The 17387-nt window shown below is 43.6% G+C and overlaps 2 protein-coding genes and 1 non-coding gene across 3 annotated transcripts; 2 read left to right on the forward strand and 1 right to left on the reverse strand.

Annotated features, from left to right (window-relative positions):
- Positions 1–11868: 11868 nt before the first annotated feature.
- On the reverse strand, positions 11869–11975 carry LOC144999131 (small nucleolar RNA R71). The gene has a single exon (XR_013660652.1). It is a non-coding gene; the product is annotated as a small nucleolar RNA R71 (small nucleolar RNA).
- Positions 11976–13092: 1117 nt separating this feature from the next.
- On the forward strand, positions 13093–13773 carry LOC145047027 (uncharacterized). Its single transcript, XM_078995273.1, has one exon. The coding sequence runs from the start codon at positions 13093–13095 to the stop codon at positions 13771–13773; it is 681 nt and encodes a 226-aa protein (XP_078851399.1).
- A 2147-nt stretch (positions 13774–15920) lies between these two features.
- LOC145047028 (uncharacterized) lies at positions 15921–16919 on the forward strand. The gene is made up of 2 exons (XM_078995274.1): positions 15921–16010; positions 16167–16919. Exons 1-2 carry the CDS (start codon positions 15921–15923, stop codon positions 16917–16919), a joined length of 843 nt encoding a protein of 280 aa, XP_078851400.1.
- Positions 16920–17387: the final 468 nt, after the last annotated feature.

Raw genomic sequence — 17387 nt, forward strand, 5'->3', positions numbered from 1 at the left:
ACTAGGACTCGCCAAGTTGTTCTTCAGACTCGGCGAGTAGCTTGAAGACTTACTGGGACTCGTCGAGTCGTTCTTTAGACTCGACGAGTGGAGTCGGGGTAGCCCCGCGATTCTTTCACAAGGACCTCGTCGAGTCAAGGGGGGGGGGGTACTCGACGGGTAGAAAGGGGAATAACAGGGAAGTTGGGGAGGACGTCTAGACTCGCCGAGTCGCTTTTGCACTCGACGAGTCCGGTCAAGTTGACCGTTGACCTGTATGTAATTTCGTAGGGTCAGTGTCTTGTTTGATAAGATCATTAATAAAGGTATGTGGTATTATAGGGAGTCTGCAGGTTAGCGGATCGAGTGCGAGTAGCTCCAAGGGTTTATAGCTTGCATACTGCGAGGTGAGTTTCCTCACTATACTTCACCCGGAAGGGTTTGACTGTGTGACCGAAAGGTCGTATGTGATATATGTGATTTATGCTATAACTAAAAAGGTAGATGCTATACATGTTATGTATGTTTACACGGGCCGGAAGGCGATATGTTATGTGACAGAAGGAACAGGTATGATGTATGATATATGTGCTATGTGTGTTATGTTATATGTGTTATGTGTTGTAAATGTTATGGGCCGGAAGGCAATATTCTATGGGCCGGAAGGCAATATAATACGGGCCGGAAGGCGATATGTTATGGGCCGGAAGGCGATTATGTTACGGGCCGGAAGGCAATGTTATGTGGACCGGAAGGTCAGGGCCTGGAAAGGCGTATGTGTGTAAGTCGTATACTGGGGAACTCACTAAGCATTTATGCTTACTAGTCGTATTTATGTGTTTCAGGTACTAGTGATGACCGTGGGAAGGCGCCGGCGTGACGCGTACACACTGCCATTGTTGGAGATCTTGGGGATTCGTTATTTGTATTTTTTGAAATGAACTTGGAATAAATACTTTTGTTGAATAATATTGTTCTATTTTAAATGAAAAATTTATTTGGAAATTTGAGCTGTTACAATTGGTATCCGAGCCAGGTTTGAGGGATTCGGGTGTACTTCCGGGTGCAACTGAACTCAGACCGAGGATTTGAGGAAAAATCTTTTAAAAATAATAAAGACATAAAATTTTATAAATGGTAAAGCGGTAAAACAAGAACGGAGCAGTGTGTACGATCAGCCAGCGCCCGAACGGTAAAGATCCCCAGAATACCTTACAATGTTATGTTATGCACTGAATTATGAATTGTTATGCATGCTAGAAGACTAGGTATACATGATAGGACTAGAACGGCCTGTTTTGTGATGCCTTAGTCTAGGGAGATTGCTTATATGAGATATTTGGTAGCGTGCAAGTAGATAGTGCATAGTAGAGGTAGAGTACTCATTATTCGGGGTTTGGGGAGGAAGATTTGGGACGAATACTGATACGGTGTGGTCGGTAGTATTGGGCCCGTACTACCGAAGACACCGGGTCGGTGGAAGACCCAAGTTAGAATCCCTGGATACCGGAGACTGAGTAGGGTTGCGTTATCGAGTACAAATGTACTTGATGGAGTCTCTGATAATTTTATGTTGTATTTCAGAGACATCATGGTTACGACACGCCACGGAGCGAGTTCGAGCAGTATGAGTGACGAGGAGATTCGTCAGATGATTCAGGAAGAGGTAGCTGCGACGGTTCGGGCTGAGATCCCGGAGATGTTTGGGTCCATTAAGACCACCCTGATGGAGGAGTTTGAGGAGCGGTACGCCGCACTGACTGAAGCTGCAGTCGCTGCCGCTACCGCAGCGGTGGCCGCTTCGAGGCCGCAAGGGGGCGATTCGTTGCTCTTCCGAGAATTCAGCAACACGAAACCCCCTGAGTTCGATGGGACACAGGATCCGATTGCAGCGATGAGGTGGATCGCCGACATTGAGGGGTGCTTCTATACTTGCTCATGCCCGGAGCACCTGAGGGTGCGGTTCGCCTTGAACCAGCTCCGACTGGGAGCGAAGGATTGGTGGAAGTTCGTGACGGCGAACTTCACTTTGGCGGAGATTACAGCGGTGACGTGGGAGAGGTTCACTGAGATGTTCAGGGATGAGTACGTTCCCCCGGTGGAGAGGGAGCGATTGATTCAGGAGTTCTTGACCCTTAAGCAGGGTACTGATTCCGTGGCAGTGATCACGCGGAAGTTTCATGAGAGGGCAATGTTCTGCCCTGAGCTGGTATCTACGGAGCAGTCGCGGATGAGCCGGTATTTGGGCGTTTTGAAGAGGGAGATCCGGGAGTTTGTGTCAAACTCCACCTATCGTACTTTCACTGAGCTTCAGGTGAACGCCAGGAAGCGCGAGATCGAGTTGGAGACTCAGGCGAGGGAGGAGGCCGAGTCTCGGCAGGTGGATCGGCGGCCGGCTCAGTCTCAGCCGGCAGCCAAGTGGACTAAGTCTGCTGATTCGAGGATGGGAGGTCCGAAGGGCTGTACTTGCACGAAGTGCGGCAAGAGTCACGAGGGGGTGTGCCGAGCTGGTGGTTGCTACAAGTGTGGCAAGGAAGGACACATTGCCAGGGATTGCCCTAAGAGGTTTATGGTTTGCTTTCACTGCAACCAGACAGGCCATCGGAAGGCCGAGTGTCCGCAGCTTCGTCAGGGAGCTACACCTACTACCAGGACTACTGAGACCCAACCGGCGAAGGTCGAGGCCCCGAGGGCTCGCGGGAGAGCTTTTCAGTTGACTGCGGAGGAGGTCCGCGCTGCGCCCGATGTTGTGGCAGGTATGTTATCATTCACGTAATTACTTTAAGGTCAAAATGTTATGCTTATGTTAATGTATGTGTAGGTACTTTTCTTGTGAACTCTATGCCTGCTCTAGTGTTGTTTGATTCGGGTGCGAGTAGATCTTTTGTATCGTTAGCTTTTAGTCAGCATATAGACATTAGTCGTGAGCCGTTAAGTCGGCCTTTGAGTGTTTCTATTGCGGCCGAGAGGGTGGTTTGTGCTACGGAGGTTCTTCGGGGATGTGTGCTAGAGATCTTCGGGGTCGCGTTTCCGATTGACCTAATTCCTATTGCAATGGGAGATGTCTGTGTCATCGTAGGCATGGACTGGTTGAGCCGATTCAGCACCGTCATCGACTGCGAGCGTCAGCTGGTGACTATACGAGACCCTAGTGGGGGAGTTCTTACGGTATACGGCGAGGGTACCCGTGCGGGATCAGCTTTTTGTTCGGCCGCTAGGGCGAGGCAATGCCTACAGCAGGGATGTAACGGTTTTGTGGCGTATGTGATGGATACGCGGGAGACTTCCGAGAGACCAAAGACAGTGGAGGAGGTTCCAGTGGTGCGCGAGTTTCCAGATGTTTTTCCCGAGGATTTGCCGGGAGTACCTCCTGCGAGACAAGTAGAGTTTGGTATCGATCTAGTTCCAGGGGCTGCGCCTATTGCGAAGGTGCCTTATCGTCTTGCACCTCCAGAGATGCAAGAGTTGTCCTCGCAACTCCAGGAGTTGTTGGGAAAGGGATTTATTCGGCCGAGTAGCTCGCCGTGGGGAGCACCGATTCTGTTCGTCAAGAAGAAGGATGGTTCACACCGGATGTGTATCGATTACCGGGAGTTGAACAAGGTGACGGTCAAGAACCGCTATCCGTTACCGAGGATCGATGATCTATTCGATCAGTTGCAAGGGGCATCTTGGTTTTCCAAGATCGATTTGAGATCAGGGTACCATCAGGTAAGAGTGCGGGATGAGGACGTCCAGAAGACAGCATTTAGGACGCGGTATGGGCATTACGAGTTCGTGGTGATGCCTTTTGGGCTCACCAATGCCCCAGCAGTGTTCATGGACCTCATGAACAGGGTATGCAGGCCGATGCTGGATCGGTCTGTGATTGTATTTATCGACGACATCCTGGTGTATTCGCGGTCTAGAGAACAGCATGAGGGACATTTGAGGGAGGTCCTTGAGGTACTGAGGTTGGAGAAGCTATATGCAAAATTCTTCAAATGTGACTTCTGGTTGCGGGAGGTCCAATTTCTGGGACATGTTGTTAATCAGGCAGGGATATTGGTTGATCCGGCCAAGGTGGAAGCAGTGATGAATTGGGAGGCACCGAAGTCACCTTCTGAGATCAGGAGTTTCCTTGGGTTGGCGGGGTACTATCGGAGGTTTATTAGGGACTTCTCCAAGATCGCGGTACCGCTCACCAGATTGACCCGGAAGGGTGTTACATTTTCATGGGGACCCGAGCAGCAGACTTCCTTCGAGACACTTCGTCAGAGACTGTGCGAAGCCCCGGTACTGGCTCTCCCGGAAGGGATGGAGGACTTTGTCGTATATTGCGACGCATCGATTTCGGGACTGGGTGCAGTGTTGATGCAGAGGGGCCATGTGATAGCTTATGCATCGAGGCAGCTGAAGCCTCACGAGGCGAGGTATCCCACGCATGACTTAGAGTTGGGGGCAGTAGTGTTCGCTCTCAAAATTTGGCGTCACTACCTGTACGGGGTTCGTTGTACTATATACACGGACCATAAGAGTTTGAAGTATTTGATGGATCAACCCAACCTAAATATGCGTCAGAGGAGATGGTTAGACGTGGTTAAGGATTATGACTGTGAGATCCTATACCACCCAGGCAAGGCTAATGTGGTAGCCGATGCATTGAGTCGTAGGGCGGAGAGCACTTCATTGCGGGACGTATGTTTGAGATTGACGGTGATGACTCCGGTATTAGATGCTATTCATGGGGCACAGGCCGAGGTTGTGAAATCCGAGATGCAGAAGAAGGAGCGGGTCGTCGGGTTAATTTCAGAGTTCGTTAAGGATGGACGGGGACTTCTGACGTTTCAGGGTCGGATTTGGGTACCATTCGTGGGCGGTACGCGTGTTACTTTGATGGAGGAGGCTCACAGATCGAAATTCTCGATCCATCCCGGTGCTACGAAGATGTATTTGGATTTGAGAAAGGAGTATTGGTGGCCTTGCATGAAGAGAGACGTCGCTTGGTTCGTTGAGAGGTGTTTGACCTGCCGTAGGGTTAAGGCCGAGCACCAGAGACCGCATGGTAAGTTGCAGCCCTTGGAGATTCCTGAGTGGAAGTGGGAACAGATCACGATGGATTTCATCACCAAATTGCCGAGAACTGCCAGAGGAGTCGATGCGATTTGGGTGATTGTGGATAGGTTGACAAAGAGTGCACACTTCCTCGCCATTAGCGAAAGTTCATCAGCAGAGAAGTTGGCAGAGTTATACGTGAGAGAGATAGTATCTCGGCATGGAGTGCCGATCTCGATTGTTTCGGACCGCGATGTACGTTTCACTTCCAGGTTCTGGAAGAAATTCCATGAGGAGTTGGGTACTAAACTGCATTTTAGTACCGCATACCATCCCCAGACCGACGGTCAGAGCGAACGGACGATTCAAACATTGGAAGACATGCTTAGAGCGTGTGTGTTAGACTTCGGGGGTAGCTGGGATGCGCATTTGCCTTTGGCTGAGTTTTCCTACAACAACAGCCATCATTCGAGCATTGGTATGCCACCTTTTGAGTTGTTGTATGGTAGGAGGTGTCGGACTCCCATTTGCTGGGGAGAAGTGGGACAGAGAGTGATGGGCAGTACGGAGATCGTACTTCAGACGACCGAACAGATTCAGCAAGTGAGGCAGAGGTTATTGACCGCCCAGAGTTGACAGAAGAGTTACGCGGACAGACGTCGGTCCGAGCTCGAATTCCAGGTTGGCGACTTCGTTCTCCTAAAGGTTTCTCCTTGGAAAGGAGTGATTCGGTTCAGAAAGAGGGGCAAATTGGGGCCCCGGTTCATAGGTCCATTTTGTGTAATTGCAAGGGTAGGTCGGGTAGCTTATCGGTTGGAGTTGCCAGCAGAGCTGAGTCAGATTCACAATACCTTTCACGTATCACAATTGAGGAAGTGTATAGCCGATGAATCGGCAGTGGTTCCGTTAGAGGATATTCAGGTGGATGCGAGCCTGAATTACACCGAGAGACCAGTAGCTATCAGGGATCGGAAGATCAAGGTTTTGCAGAACAAGGAGATACCTTTGGTGTTGGTTCAGTGGCAACATCGGAAGGGATCGGAGATGACTTGGGAGCCGGAGAGTGAAATGCGGGAGCAACATCCGGAGTTATTCGCAGAGTGAGACTTCGAGGGCGAAGTCTAGTTCTAGTGGGGGAGAGTTGTAACAGCCCGGAATTTCAGGTATTGCTTTAAACTATTTTGGGGCATATTTAGGAGGGGACTCGGCGAGTTGGTGCCTGACTCGCCGAGTAGGACCACGGTCTTGGACACAGATTCGCGACTGGACTCGACGAGTCCATTAGGGACTCGGCGAGTCGATGCTGTTCAGCTGAAACCCTAGCCGTTTTGATTCTGGATCGTATATAATGTCTTTAGGGCCGTCATGTCTCGTCTTTTGGCCGATTGAAGATAACCTAAATGTCTGTGGGCATCTGGAGCAAGGGTGAAGGCTAGTGGGAGCTTGAAGAGGTTGTTAGGCAAGAAGAGGCAAGGTTGTGGTCAACGGAGGATCAAGGGGATTGAGCTCTGAAGGTTGGGGACACAGGGAAACGTTTTCCAGGTAATCCTCGGATCATTTCTGTAGTTTTGGTGTTGTACACGAATCTAGGGTTTAGGAAACCCATTTAATGATTAGATAGGTTATAGTGTTGTTACAAGTGTTTAAATCCCAGTAATAGTATGTGTAAAGGTCCAGGAAGTCCCATATATATATATTACGGAACCATGCGAATTACAGGAGGCAGTTGATTGACTGCATGGCGTGGACTCGCCGAGTCCAATGATCAGACTCGGCGAGTAGCTTGAAGATCCGTTTGGACTCGCCGAGTTGTTCGTTAGACTCGACGAGTATCTTGAAGATTCACTAGGACTCGCCGAGTTGTTCTTCAGACTCGGCGAGTAGCTTGAAGACTTACTGGGACTCGTCGAGTCGTTCTTTAGACTCGGCGAGTGGAGTCGGGGTAGCCCCACGATTCTTTCACAAGGACCTCATCGAGTCAAGGGGGGGGGGGGGGTACTCGACGGGTAGAAAGGGGAATAACAGGGAAGTTGGGGAGGACGTCTAGACTCGCCGAGTCGCTTTTGCACTCGACGAGTCCGGTCAAGTTGACCGTTGACCTGTATGTAATTTCGTAGGGTCAGTGTCTTGTTTGATAAGATCATTAATAAAGGTATGTGGTATTATAGGGAGTCTGCAGGTTAGCAGATCGAGTGCGAGTAGCTCCAAGGGTTTATAGCTTGCATACTGCGAGGTGAGTTTCCTCACTATACTTCACCCGGAAGGGTTTGACTGTGTGACCGAAAGGTCGTATGTGATATATGTGATTTATGCTATAACTAAAAAGGTAGATGCTATACATGTTATGTATGTTTACACGGGCCGGAAGGCGATATGTTATGTGACAGAAGGAACAGGTATGATGTATGATATATGTGCTATGTGTGTTATGTTATATGTGTGATGTGTTGTAAATGTTATGGGCCGGAAGGCAATATTCTATGGGCCGGAAGGCAATATAATACGGGCTGGAAGGCGATATGTTATGGGCCGGAAGGCGATTATGTTACGGGCCGGAAGGCAATGTTATGTGGACCGGAAGGTCAGGGCCTGGAAAGGCGTATGTGTGTAAGTCGTATACTGGGGAACTCACTAAGCATTTATGCTTACTAGTCGTATTTATGTGTTTCAGGTACTAGTGATGACCGTGGGAAGGCGCCGGCGTGACGCGTACACACTGCCATTGTTGGAGATCTTGGGGATTCGTTATTTGTATTTTTTGAAATGAACTTGGAATAAATACTTTTGTTGAATAATATTGTTCTATTTTAAATGAAAAATTTATTTGGAAATTTGAGCTGTTACATACATATTGTCAATAAGAAACTAACTCGTAAACTGCAACTATATGTCTCCATTTGAAGAATATAAGATATTATCATCTCACTAATTACTCGTGATAAAATCCATGAAGCGATTCAAGTGAGCGTGGGTTTAATCCAATACTCAAATCTTATTTCATAAGTACTCATGAACGTTGCAACAAACTTTTGCTATGTCTAACACACTTTAGACAATCTACAAGCCAATTCATGACAGTCTTCTTTCATACCTACTTCCAAAGCATGAGAGACTGTGGATGGTTTAAATAATCTTATTATTTGGGAAGTCAAAACATGCGAAGTGAAACACAAGAATAAAACTAATCCTATATGGCCCCAAAACTTTTGAGTATAAATAAAACGCCTTTATTTAATCACCATATTAATTACTCATTATTCATTATATAATGTTTTGGATAATAAACTTATATCTTTGAATTATAACAACAGTTGTCCCATGCTCCAAGCATGCTCACTATGCTTACCTATGGTCCTTACTTTGTTAAATAGATCAATTGAAAACATTTCCAATGATGCTCATTTCATAATTCCTAATCCTTATCACTAGTGTAAGAATACCAAATTCTTGCCACTATTAGAATATGCTAGATTCTAACGTTTTATGCAACGATCATTTCGTAATGTCATATAGCCAAATTCACCAAGACTCTGCCAATGAAATTACAAATTTCTCTATTGTAGAGTGTCATAAGACAATTCCATAGATACAAAGTCTCACATTCAAAGTACATTCCTTTGAACATCCTTCTTGCATAAAAGTTTCTAATCCAGACATAAATTCTTAACATCCAACCCCCAATATGGAAACATTTCCATATTTGCCATATGATAACTCATTCTAAATAGAGTCTTATTCATAATAATGTCAATATGGTCCATCCATTACTATAATTCCAACTGTCCACAAGCGACCAATCCTTGGCGAACCTTAGATCGTCCTTGATGTTTAATTATTTTAGTAAAATCTGGTTCCAGTCCTTTTTCCCTCTTAATGCCCTAGGCATCTTGAAAATTTAGAACGGTCAAATATTATAGAATATGCAAACGATCCTATACCTGAAGCGTACAGGACACGATTCATAATGAAAAACGTGATACTTTACTAGTTTCTTGCTATAATATTTCCTTATATAGAATGCTTTTAAGTTGAACCTTTTCAACATAACATCAATATATGTCCTTTGACTAAATTTGATTAAAATTTCTTGATCCAAGCTTTTGGATTTTGAAACGCAGTATAATATTCTCTCCCTTAATTATAACAAAACAACTTTTCAACCCCTACAACTTTGCAAAGTTAAACTTTTGTTTTCTATAATTAATATTTCTAACTTGCAACACTTAAAATTAATAATCAGGATCCCACTAACATAATAATTATATCCATACTGGCATAACATTTATGCTCCCACTACCTTCGACATGTATTTAGAAATAAGCTAAACTTCTAGAAAACAATACTTATTGACTTTCATAACCATAGTTCATGCTTCTGATATGAGATGCTTTGATAAGCCTTTATCTAAGCTTCTCAAACTCATACACCTTTCCTTAGATAGCTCATGTGTGTGTCTAAACAATTTGAACACTTATAGCAATAAGTCTTAAATGTTTAAACTAATTTCCAAATGATATGTGCCGTAATTAGTTAATTATTCAGCATACATTTTTATTCATTTTTAAATAATTATGTGTATAATGTGGACAAAAGGTACTTAATAATGTTTAAATTTTGTTTTCAGTCCAAAAGACATGCTTGGGAGTGAAAGGGAACAACGGGAAGCAATTAGAGACCATAGAATGAAGAATGAGGGACCAAAGCCTTCTTACTCGGCGAGTTCTCGAGGCTACTCGGCGAGTACATTAAAATATTCCAGAAGATAAGTCAAGACTCCTGGTATAAGACGGATAACTAGCATCTACTCGGCGAGTTGGGTCTGCTACTTGCCGAGTACACCTTGTTTTGTGATAATTATAAATACCAAACCATTATCCGATTAGAGAAGACTTTTGGTGATTTTGAGAGCTGAACCTACGAAAAAGAACCCTTGGAGGAGCTAAGGAACCTTAACCTTCAATCCTTTGAAGAATCAAGGCACTTAGGTTAATCATTTCACTTAGCTTTAGGAATTAAGTATGTTTAGCCTAGTTAAATCTGCTTTTGAGTTTGTTTTTATCATGACTATGAACCAAATTCGTTTTGTTTCTGTTGGGGAAGACTAATTTACTCCTATGGTTTAGAATATACTTTTTGATTGATTTTTATTTGGTGATTCTATTAAATTAAGTTTGTTAAAGAACCTTATGCATTAATGACAATTCTTTTCTGTTAATTGGAAGGTAGTTAAGCTGCATGAAAATCTCTTAATTGTTAACCTCATATGTTATGTGAACACTTTATCATATGCTTAAGAATAATGAATATGAAATTAAGATTAATTAGAGGATGGGTAAATTAATGTGTGAGCTTGTTTGAGAAACCAACAAACAAGAGGTTAATTGAAACACCAACTTGATTAACCAATTACAAATCTTATTTAATCCAAACAATTGAACTAGGGAATTAATTAGTTTAAAAAATTAGCCACTGCTTGAATTGATTAATTGTCTAAGGGTTAGGAGTAATGAACATGAACCTAACCACTATAGTTGGTAACCAATAATAATTAATTTATCATTTAAATAACCATAAGAGTGAATTAGTTGAACCTAAACAGAAACCCTTTAATAAATTTGGTAAATTTGTCGTTTGCTTTAATTGTTTAGTTAGTTAATTGTTTAAGTGCTATCTTTAAGTTTCTAGTCTTGTATACTAGAGAAAAAACCCTTTACTTTTATTACTTGTTTAGTTAAAATTAGTTATTAGATTAATTTCCGTTCCCTGAGTTCGATACCCTACTCATCCAACTATACCACTAAAAGACAGGTTCACTGCCTTTGTGTGCTTAATTTATTAACTAAAAGTAGGATTAAAATTACCTCATTTAACACACATCAAGTCTTTGGCGCCGTTACCGGGGAACGGTTCTAAATAATTTATCTAATTTCTAATTTTTTTGATCCTTTGTGTGAGTTTACTGGCACAAAGTTAATTTATTGCAGTTTAATAATTAGAAGTTAGGTTTTAGCATCTAAATTAGTTTTTGTTTTAAGTTTTAATTCTTTCAAAAAGACACTGCTACTCGCCGAGTGCATTCACACGTACTCGACGAGTAGAGCAGACTTTAGCTTTTAATTTTCGTTTTTTAGTACACTTTTTTGTTCTTTTTACCTTTTTATCTTGTTTTATTTCAGGACTTTCATGACCAGAGGATCAAACACCCCATTGGTACCCCCATTTGAAGATCCTGAATCCGCATTGAGAAGGAACAAAGGAAAGGATGTGGAAAGCTCGAATACACCAAAGAAGTCACCTTTGTCCAATTTGAAGACTATTTTTGGGAAGACAAAGAGCGGCAAATTAGGAGCATCCAGCGCATCTTTAGCAAGCGAAGATCCGATCAAGGAAGACACCGAGTACGACGCCAAGGAAGAAGAAGAACCCACATACGGGCACGACTCCTATTCCGGCGATGAGTTAGCTCATACCATGGCTAACATTGATGAAATCCCCATGGGAGAATGGAAGAAGAGGATCTGCGATGACACCGACCCGGGACTTGTGCAACCCGTAATCCCCCCTACTGCTATTTTCGAGCTAAAGGGCCACATACTCGCCCAGCTCAAGGAAATTCCTTTATATGGAAAAGACCACAAGGATGCCTACAAGAATTTGGATGAAGTCAATGATGTAGCCGATTACTTCAATGTTCCAAACGTGCCTCACGAGACTCAGCTACTTCGCATGCTTCCAGTGACATTCAAAGGTGCTGCAAAAGACTGGATCAAATCACTTCCCCTCGGATCAGTCACCACATGGGCCAAGATGAAAGAAGAATTCATTGATCACTTTTGCCCACCTTCCAAGATAGCCAAACTGAAGAAAGCCATTGCTAACTTTGAACAACAAGCTGGAGAGTCACTATATGAAGCTTGGGAGAGGTACAAGAGCTTACTAAGAAACTGCCCACACCATGACCCTAATAGACAACAAGAAGTCTCCCTTTTATATGATGGAGTCAATGTCACAACTAGGCAGTTACTTGACTCGCAAGGCCCGCTCACAAAGAAGCCACCCCCGGTGATCAAGGAATTAATTGAAGAATTCTCTAAGCACTCTAGAGAATACCACAACCCAAGAAATGATGTTACTAGGGGAGCCGCATATGCAACTACTGAAGACTTGTCCGCGGTCATGGCTATGCTAAAAACCATGGATATGAGGATGGATAAAATGAATCAAATGATCCATGCTATTCGGGTGGGTTGTGAAAATTTTAACGGACCTCATCTTACTAGAGACTGCGACTTGGATGAAAATGGCAACAAAAAGGTGCAAGTATGTTACTCAAGTGGGGACCGATATGATGAAGACTGGCGAAAACTAAAGAAAGAGTGGCTCCCGTATAAAGAGTACAAGAAGGCTAAGGAGGAGAAGTACAAGCAGAAAGGAAGAGGTTTTTACCAAAAGGAGGAGCCGACGCAAGAAAGAAAACCAAGTTTGGAAGAGATGCTTACCAAATTTGTAGATGCTTCAGAAAAGAGACATAGCGATCATGATGCTGCCGTTCAAGAAACAAGAACTATCCTTAGAAACCAGCAAGCATCCATTCACAACATAGAAACGCAGCTGGGGCAACTTGCTCAACAAATAAACCAAAGATCACCAGGCGAACTCCCTAGTAAAACCTAAAATAACCCACGAGGCGCGCACATAAATATAGTTACAACAAGAAGTGGGAAAATAATCACTCCTCTGGCCCCTATTTAGAAAGAAGCACCCAAAGAATCACAAAAGGAGGAGGCAGAAAATCAAGCAGAAAATACAAATCTTCAATCTGACAACTCTACTCGCCGAGTACAAGGTATGGAATCGGCGAGTCCACTGCCAAATTCGAAGGAACAAGCCCCTAAAAATCTTTATCAACCTCCAATGCCATACCCAACTCGAGCTAAGAAGGAGAAGTAGGAAAAGGAGTACCAGAAGTTTCTAGATCATATCAAGGCTATTCAAATCAACATACCCTTCATTGAAGCTGTCGTCCAAATGCCCAAATATGCTAAGTTCCTTAAGGAACTTCTCACTAATAGAAGGAAGATGGAAGAAGTGAAGAAGGTAGTTCTCAATGAAAACTGCTCAGCTGCTATGCTAAATAAGCTACCAAAGAAGAAGGGTGACCCGGGGAGCTTAAATCTACCTTGCCAATTTGGCAACTTGGCTACCATTCATGCCTTGGCCAATTCGGGAGCAAGTGTGAACCTAATGCCATATTCATTCTTCAAGAAGCTGGATCTCCCGGAACCAAGGCCAATTCGCATGGCGATTTACTTGGCAAACAAGACAGTCACTTTCCCAAGAGGCATATGTGAAGACTTACTGGTCAAGGTTGATAGATTCATCTTTCCCACTGATTTTATAATTCTAGATATGGAGGCGAATCCTCAAGTCCCAATCATCCTCGGAAGACCCTTCCTCAACACTGCGAGTGCTATAGTAGACATGAGGGATTCAAAGCTTACTTTGCGGGTAGGTGATGATTCAGTAACTTTTGGGGTTGATCAAGCCATGAAGTATGCAAGGAACAGTGACGCCATGGCGTTCTCAATTGACATGATAGATGAACTATTGGAGGAATGCATAAGTGAAGATTCCAGCAAGTCCACAATTTTTGATGAAGAATTTGATGCAGAAAAAGACTTAAAGGAGATCGATTGCTGCTGGAAGAAGCTGAGTTTGAAGAATTGGTCAAGCAATCTGAAAGCCCTACTCGCTGAGTAGGGCCGAGCTACTCGCCGAGTTCCTCCTTAGAAAAGGCAGAATTCATAAATGCAGCCACCAACTCACCGAGTACCTTACCTGCACTCGGCGAGTACAACAGTCAGAACCAAAAATTTGATCTCAAAAAGTTGCCAGAACATTTGGAGTTTGCTTTCCTTGAAGATGGCAACCAAAAGCCAGTAATCATAGCCTATGACCTGTCCAAATCTGAAAAGGAAGAGCTAGTGCAAGTTTTGAAGATGCGAAAGCGGGCCATAGCATGGAGCATCACCGACATCAAGGGAATAAGCCCCTCTTATTGCTCTCACAAGATCAATCTGGAAGAAGGAGCAAAGCCAGTTGTACAACACCAAAGAAGATTAAACCCGAATATGCAAGAAGTGATCAAGAAAGAAGTGGTTAAACTCTTAGATGTGGGAATTATCTATTCCATTTCCGACAGTCCGTGGGTGAGTCCGGTCCAAGTGGTGCGCAAAGAAGGAGGGATGACAGTCATAACTAACGAAAAGAACGAGCTAATTCCGACACGAACGGTAACCGGTTGGAGAGTGTGCATCGATTATCGAAAGCTAAACAATGCCACTCGTAAAGACCATTTTCCCTTACCTTTTATTGATCAAATGTTACAAAGATTATCGGGCCATAGTTACTATTTCTTTTTAGATGGATTCTCGGGTTATTTCCAAATACCCATAGACTCAATGGACCAAGAAAAGACCACATTTACTTGCCCAAGTGGGACTTTTGCTTATAGATGCATGCCCTTTGGGCTATGCAATGCACCCGTGACTTTCAAAGGTGTATGACAACCATATTCCACGATATGCTGGAAAAAATCATGGAAGTTTTTATGGATGATTTTTCTGTTTTTGGATCTTCCTTCCATGGTTGTCTCACAAATCTTGACTTAATGCTTGCTAGGTGTGAAAAAACCGACTTGGTCCTCAACTAGGAGAAATGTCACTTTATGGTTAAGAAGGGTATAGTGTTAGGCCACAAGGTTTCCAAAATGGGAATTGAAGTGGATCGGGCAAAGATTGACACCATTGCCAAATTACCCCCACCAACTAATGTCAAGGGCATTAGAAGTTTTCTAGGACATGCGGGTTTTTACCGACGTTTCATAAAAGATTTTTCTAAAATAACTAGACCTCTAACACAATTACTATTAAAAGATGCACCATTTAATTTTACTAAACAATGTTTAGAGGCGTTTTAATTTTTAAAGGAAAAATTAACTAATGCCCCGATCATTGTTGCACCAAATTGGAACTTACCGTTTGAAATTATGTGTGATGCTAGTGACTTTGCATTAGGAGCTGTCCTTGATCAAAGGGTTGATCAGCACTTTCGACCCATATATTATGTTAGTAAGACTCTAAATCCAGCCCAAGAAAATTACACCACCACGGAAAAAGAATTATTAGCTGTGGTGTATGCTTTTGATAAATTCCGTCCTTATTTAGTTTTATCTAAAACCACAGTTTTTACTGACCACTCTGCTATCAAGTATGTATTTGCCAAACAGGATGCCAAGCCAAGACTGATACGATGGGTGCTACTTCTTCAAGAGTTTGACATAGAGATACGAGATAAAAAGGGAATGAAGAATGTAGCAGCTGACCACTTGTCAAGGCTTGAAAACCCGCGATTGCACGAAGATAGAGTTGGAGATGATTTTTCGGACGAGTATATTATGGTGACCGTGGGAGAAGAACCAAGGTTTGCAAATATAGCTAATTACTTAGCTAGAAATTACATCCCAAAAGATCTCACAAGTCAACAAAAAGAAGAAATTCTTTTCCGAGATAAAATATTACTTTTGGGATGAACCATATCTTTTCCGAAGTTGCGCGGGTGGAATCATAAGAAGATGTGTGTTTGGGAATGAAAGTCGGAAAATATTAGAGCATTGTCATAGCGGGCCTACGGGTGGACATCATGGAGCACATTACACTGCAAAGAAGATCTTTGACATTGGGTTCTATTGGCCCACAATTTTTAAAGATGCAGCCCAATTTGTCAAAGAGTGTGATGCTTGTCAAAGAGTGGGAAACATTTCATCTCGAAATGAAATGCCACAACATAGTATCCAAGTGTGCGAAGTATTTGATGTGTGGGGAATTGATTTCATGGGACCATTTCACATGTCCAAAGGCAACAAATACATATTGGTGGCGGTGGATTATGTATCCAAATGGGCAGAGGCACAAGCGTTACCAACTAATGACGGTCGGGTAGTGGTGCGGTTTTTAAAGAAGTTATTTTCACGATTTGGAGTCCTGAAAGCTCTTATAAGTGACCGAGGCACTCATTTTGCCAATGATCAACTAGAGAAGGTGCTAAGGAAATATGGGGTAACCCATAAATTTTCTACATCCTACCATCCACAGACTAGTGGACAAACCAAAGTGACAAATCGAGTTTTAAAGCGAATATTGGAGAAATCAGTGGGGAGCAATCGCAAAGAATGGTCAGATAAGCTAGACGATGCACTTTGGGCCTTTCGTACAGCTTTCAAAACGCCTATTGGTACTACACCATATAGGTTAGTTTATGGAAATCAATGCCATTTGCCGGTGGAGATAGAGCATAAAGCTTTTTGGGCTTTAAAGATGTGCAACTTCAACATAGAGGAGCTCAAGAGCAACCGGTTAATGCAAATGAATGCTCTTGAGGAACTTAGAAATGATGCATACTCTAGCTCTTTGATTTATAAAGAGAAGACCAAGATGTGGCATGACAAGAGGATAAAAGAAAATAAAGAATTTCATGAAGGCCAAAAAGTGTTGCTCTTTAATTCACGGCTAAAGCTTTTCTCGGGAAAACTCAAGTCAAGATGGGATGGTCCTTTTATGGTGAAGACGGTGTTTCCACATGGTGGTATAGAGCTATTGTCAAGATATGGAACACCTTTCAAGGTCAATGGTCACATTCTACCGCTCAGGAGGGTCACATTCGCTCGCCGATCCATCGTCTTATTCACCGCTTCGTGGCCAGCACGATCAACATGCAGAAGGATTGGAACAAGGTTCCAACCCTTGATATCTTCTATCTTTGGAGTATTATTACTCCCGATGTTTTCTGCAATCTCCCATATTGCATCACCAAGTTTCTTGCTGAAGGGGCGGTTAGGGAAAAGGTGAACTCCAAGATTAATGGAGGCATGTTTGTGACAAGGCTTGCCAGGTCGTTTGGGGTCTTATATTTGCAAGAAGCAAGGCACTCACGGTCATTTATCCTCCTCCGTTCAACACTGCATTATATAGGAGGGTACGAATCATGGAGAAGTTTGGTGATTCCTTTTCCATTCCACATGCGGATGAGCCGCAATCCCCGAGGAGCCGAGAAGGCGGGTAAGGCAACGTAGCGAGCGGGTACGAGAAGACCCACCGGTTATTTCGGTGGAAGAAGAGAACGATAGGTGGAATCAAGTGGAGTACCGATGCTATTTGGATGATATTGGACGGGGGGTTAGTTATAACGATCAATCATTCGAATACCTCTTCGAGCAAATGAACATCGCGCCGAGACCCAGTCCGGAATACCCCTACATTATGAGTTGGGAAGAAAGAATGATGAGGCATAATGAAGGAGGAGGAAGCGGAGCTGGA

This window comes from Lactuca saligna, chromosome 5, assembly GCF_052625555.1.
Source record: "Lactuca saligna cultivar CGN05327 chromosome 5, ASM5262555v1, whole genome shotgun sequence".
NCBI classification, from domain to species: Eukaryota; Viridiplantae; Streptophyta; class Magnoliopsida; order Asterales; family Asteraceae; genus Lactuca; species Lactuca saligna.

What these genes read in the sequence shown, in the direction of transcription:
- LOC145047027 (XM_078995273.1), top strand. Translation starts at nt 13,093, where the DNA reads ATGGAAGAAGTGAAGAAGGTAGTTCTCAATGAAAACTGCTCAGCTGCT.
- LOC145047028 (XM_078995274.1), top strand. Translation starts at nt 15,921, where the DNA reads ATGTCCAAAGGCAACAAATACATATTGGTGGCGGTGGATTATGTATCC. An exon ending in TACCAACTAATGACGGTCGG is followed by an intron (nt 16,011 to 16,166) that starts GTAGTGGTGCGG and finishes TACCATCCACAG; the next exon opens with ACTAGTGGACAAACCAAAGT.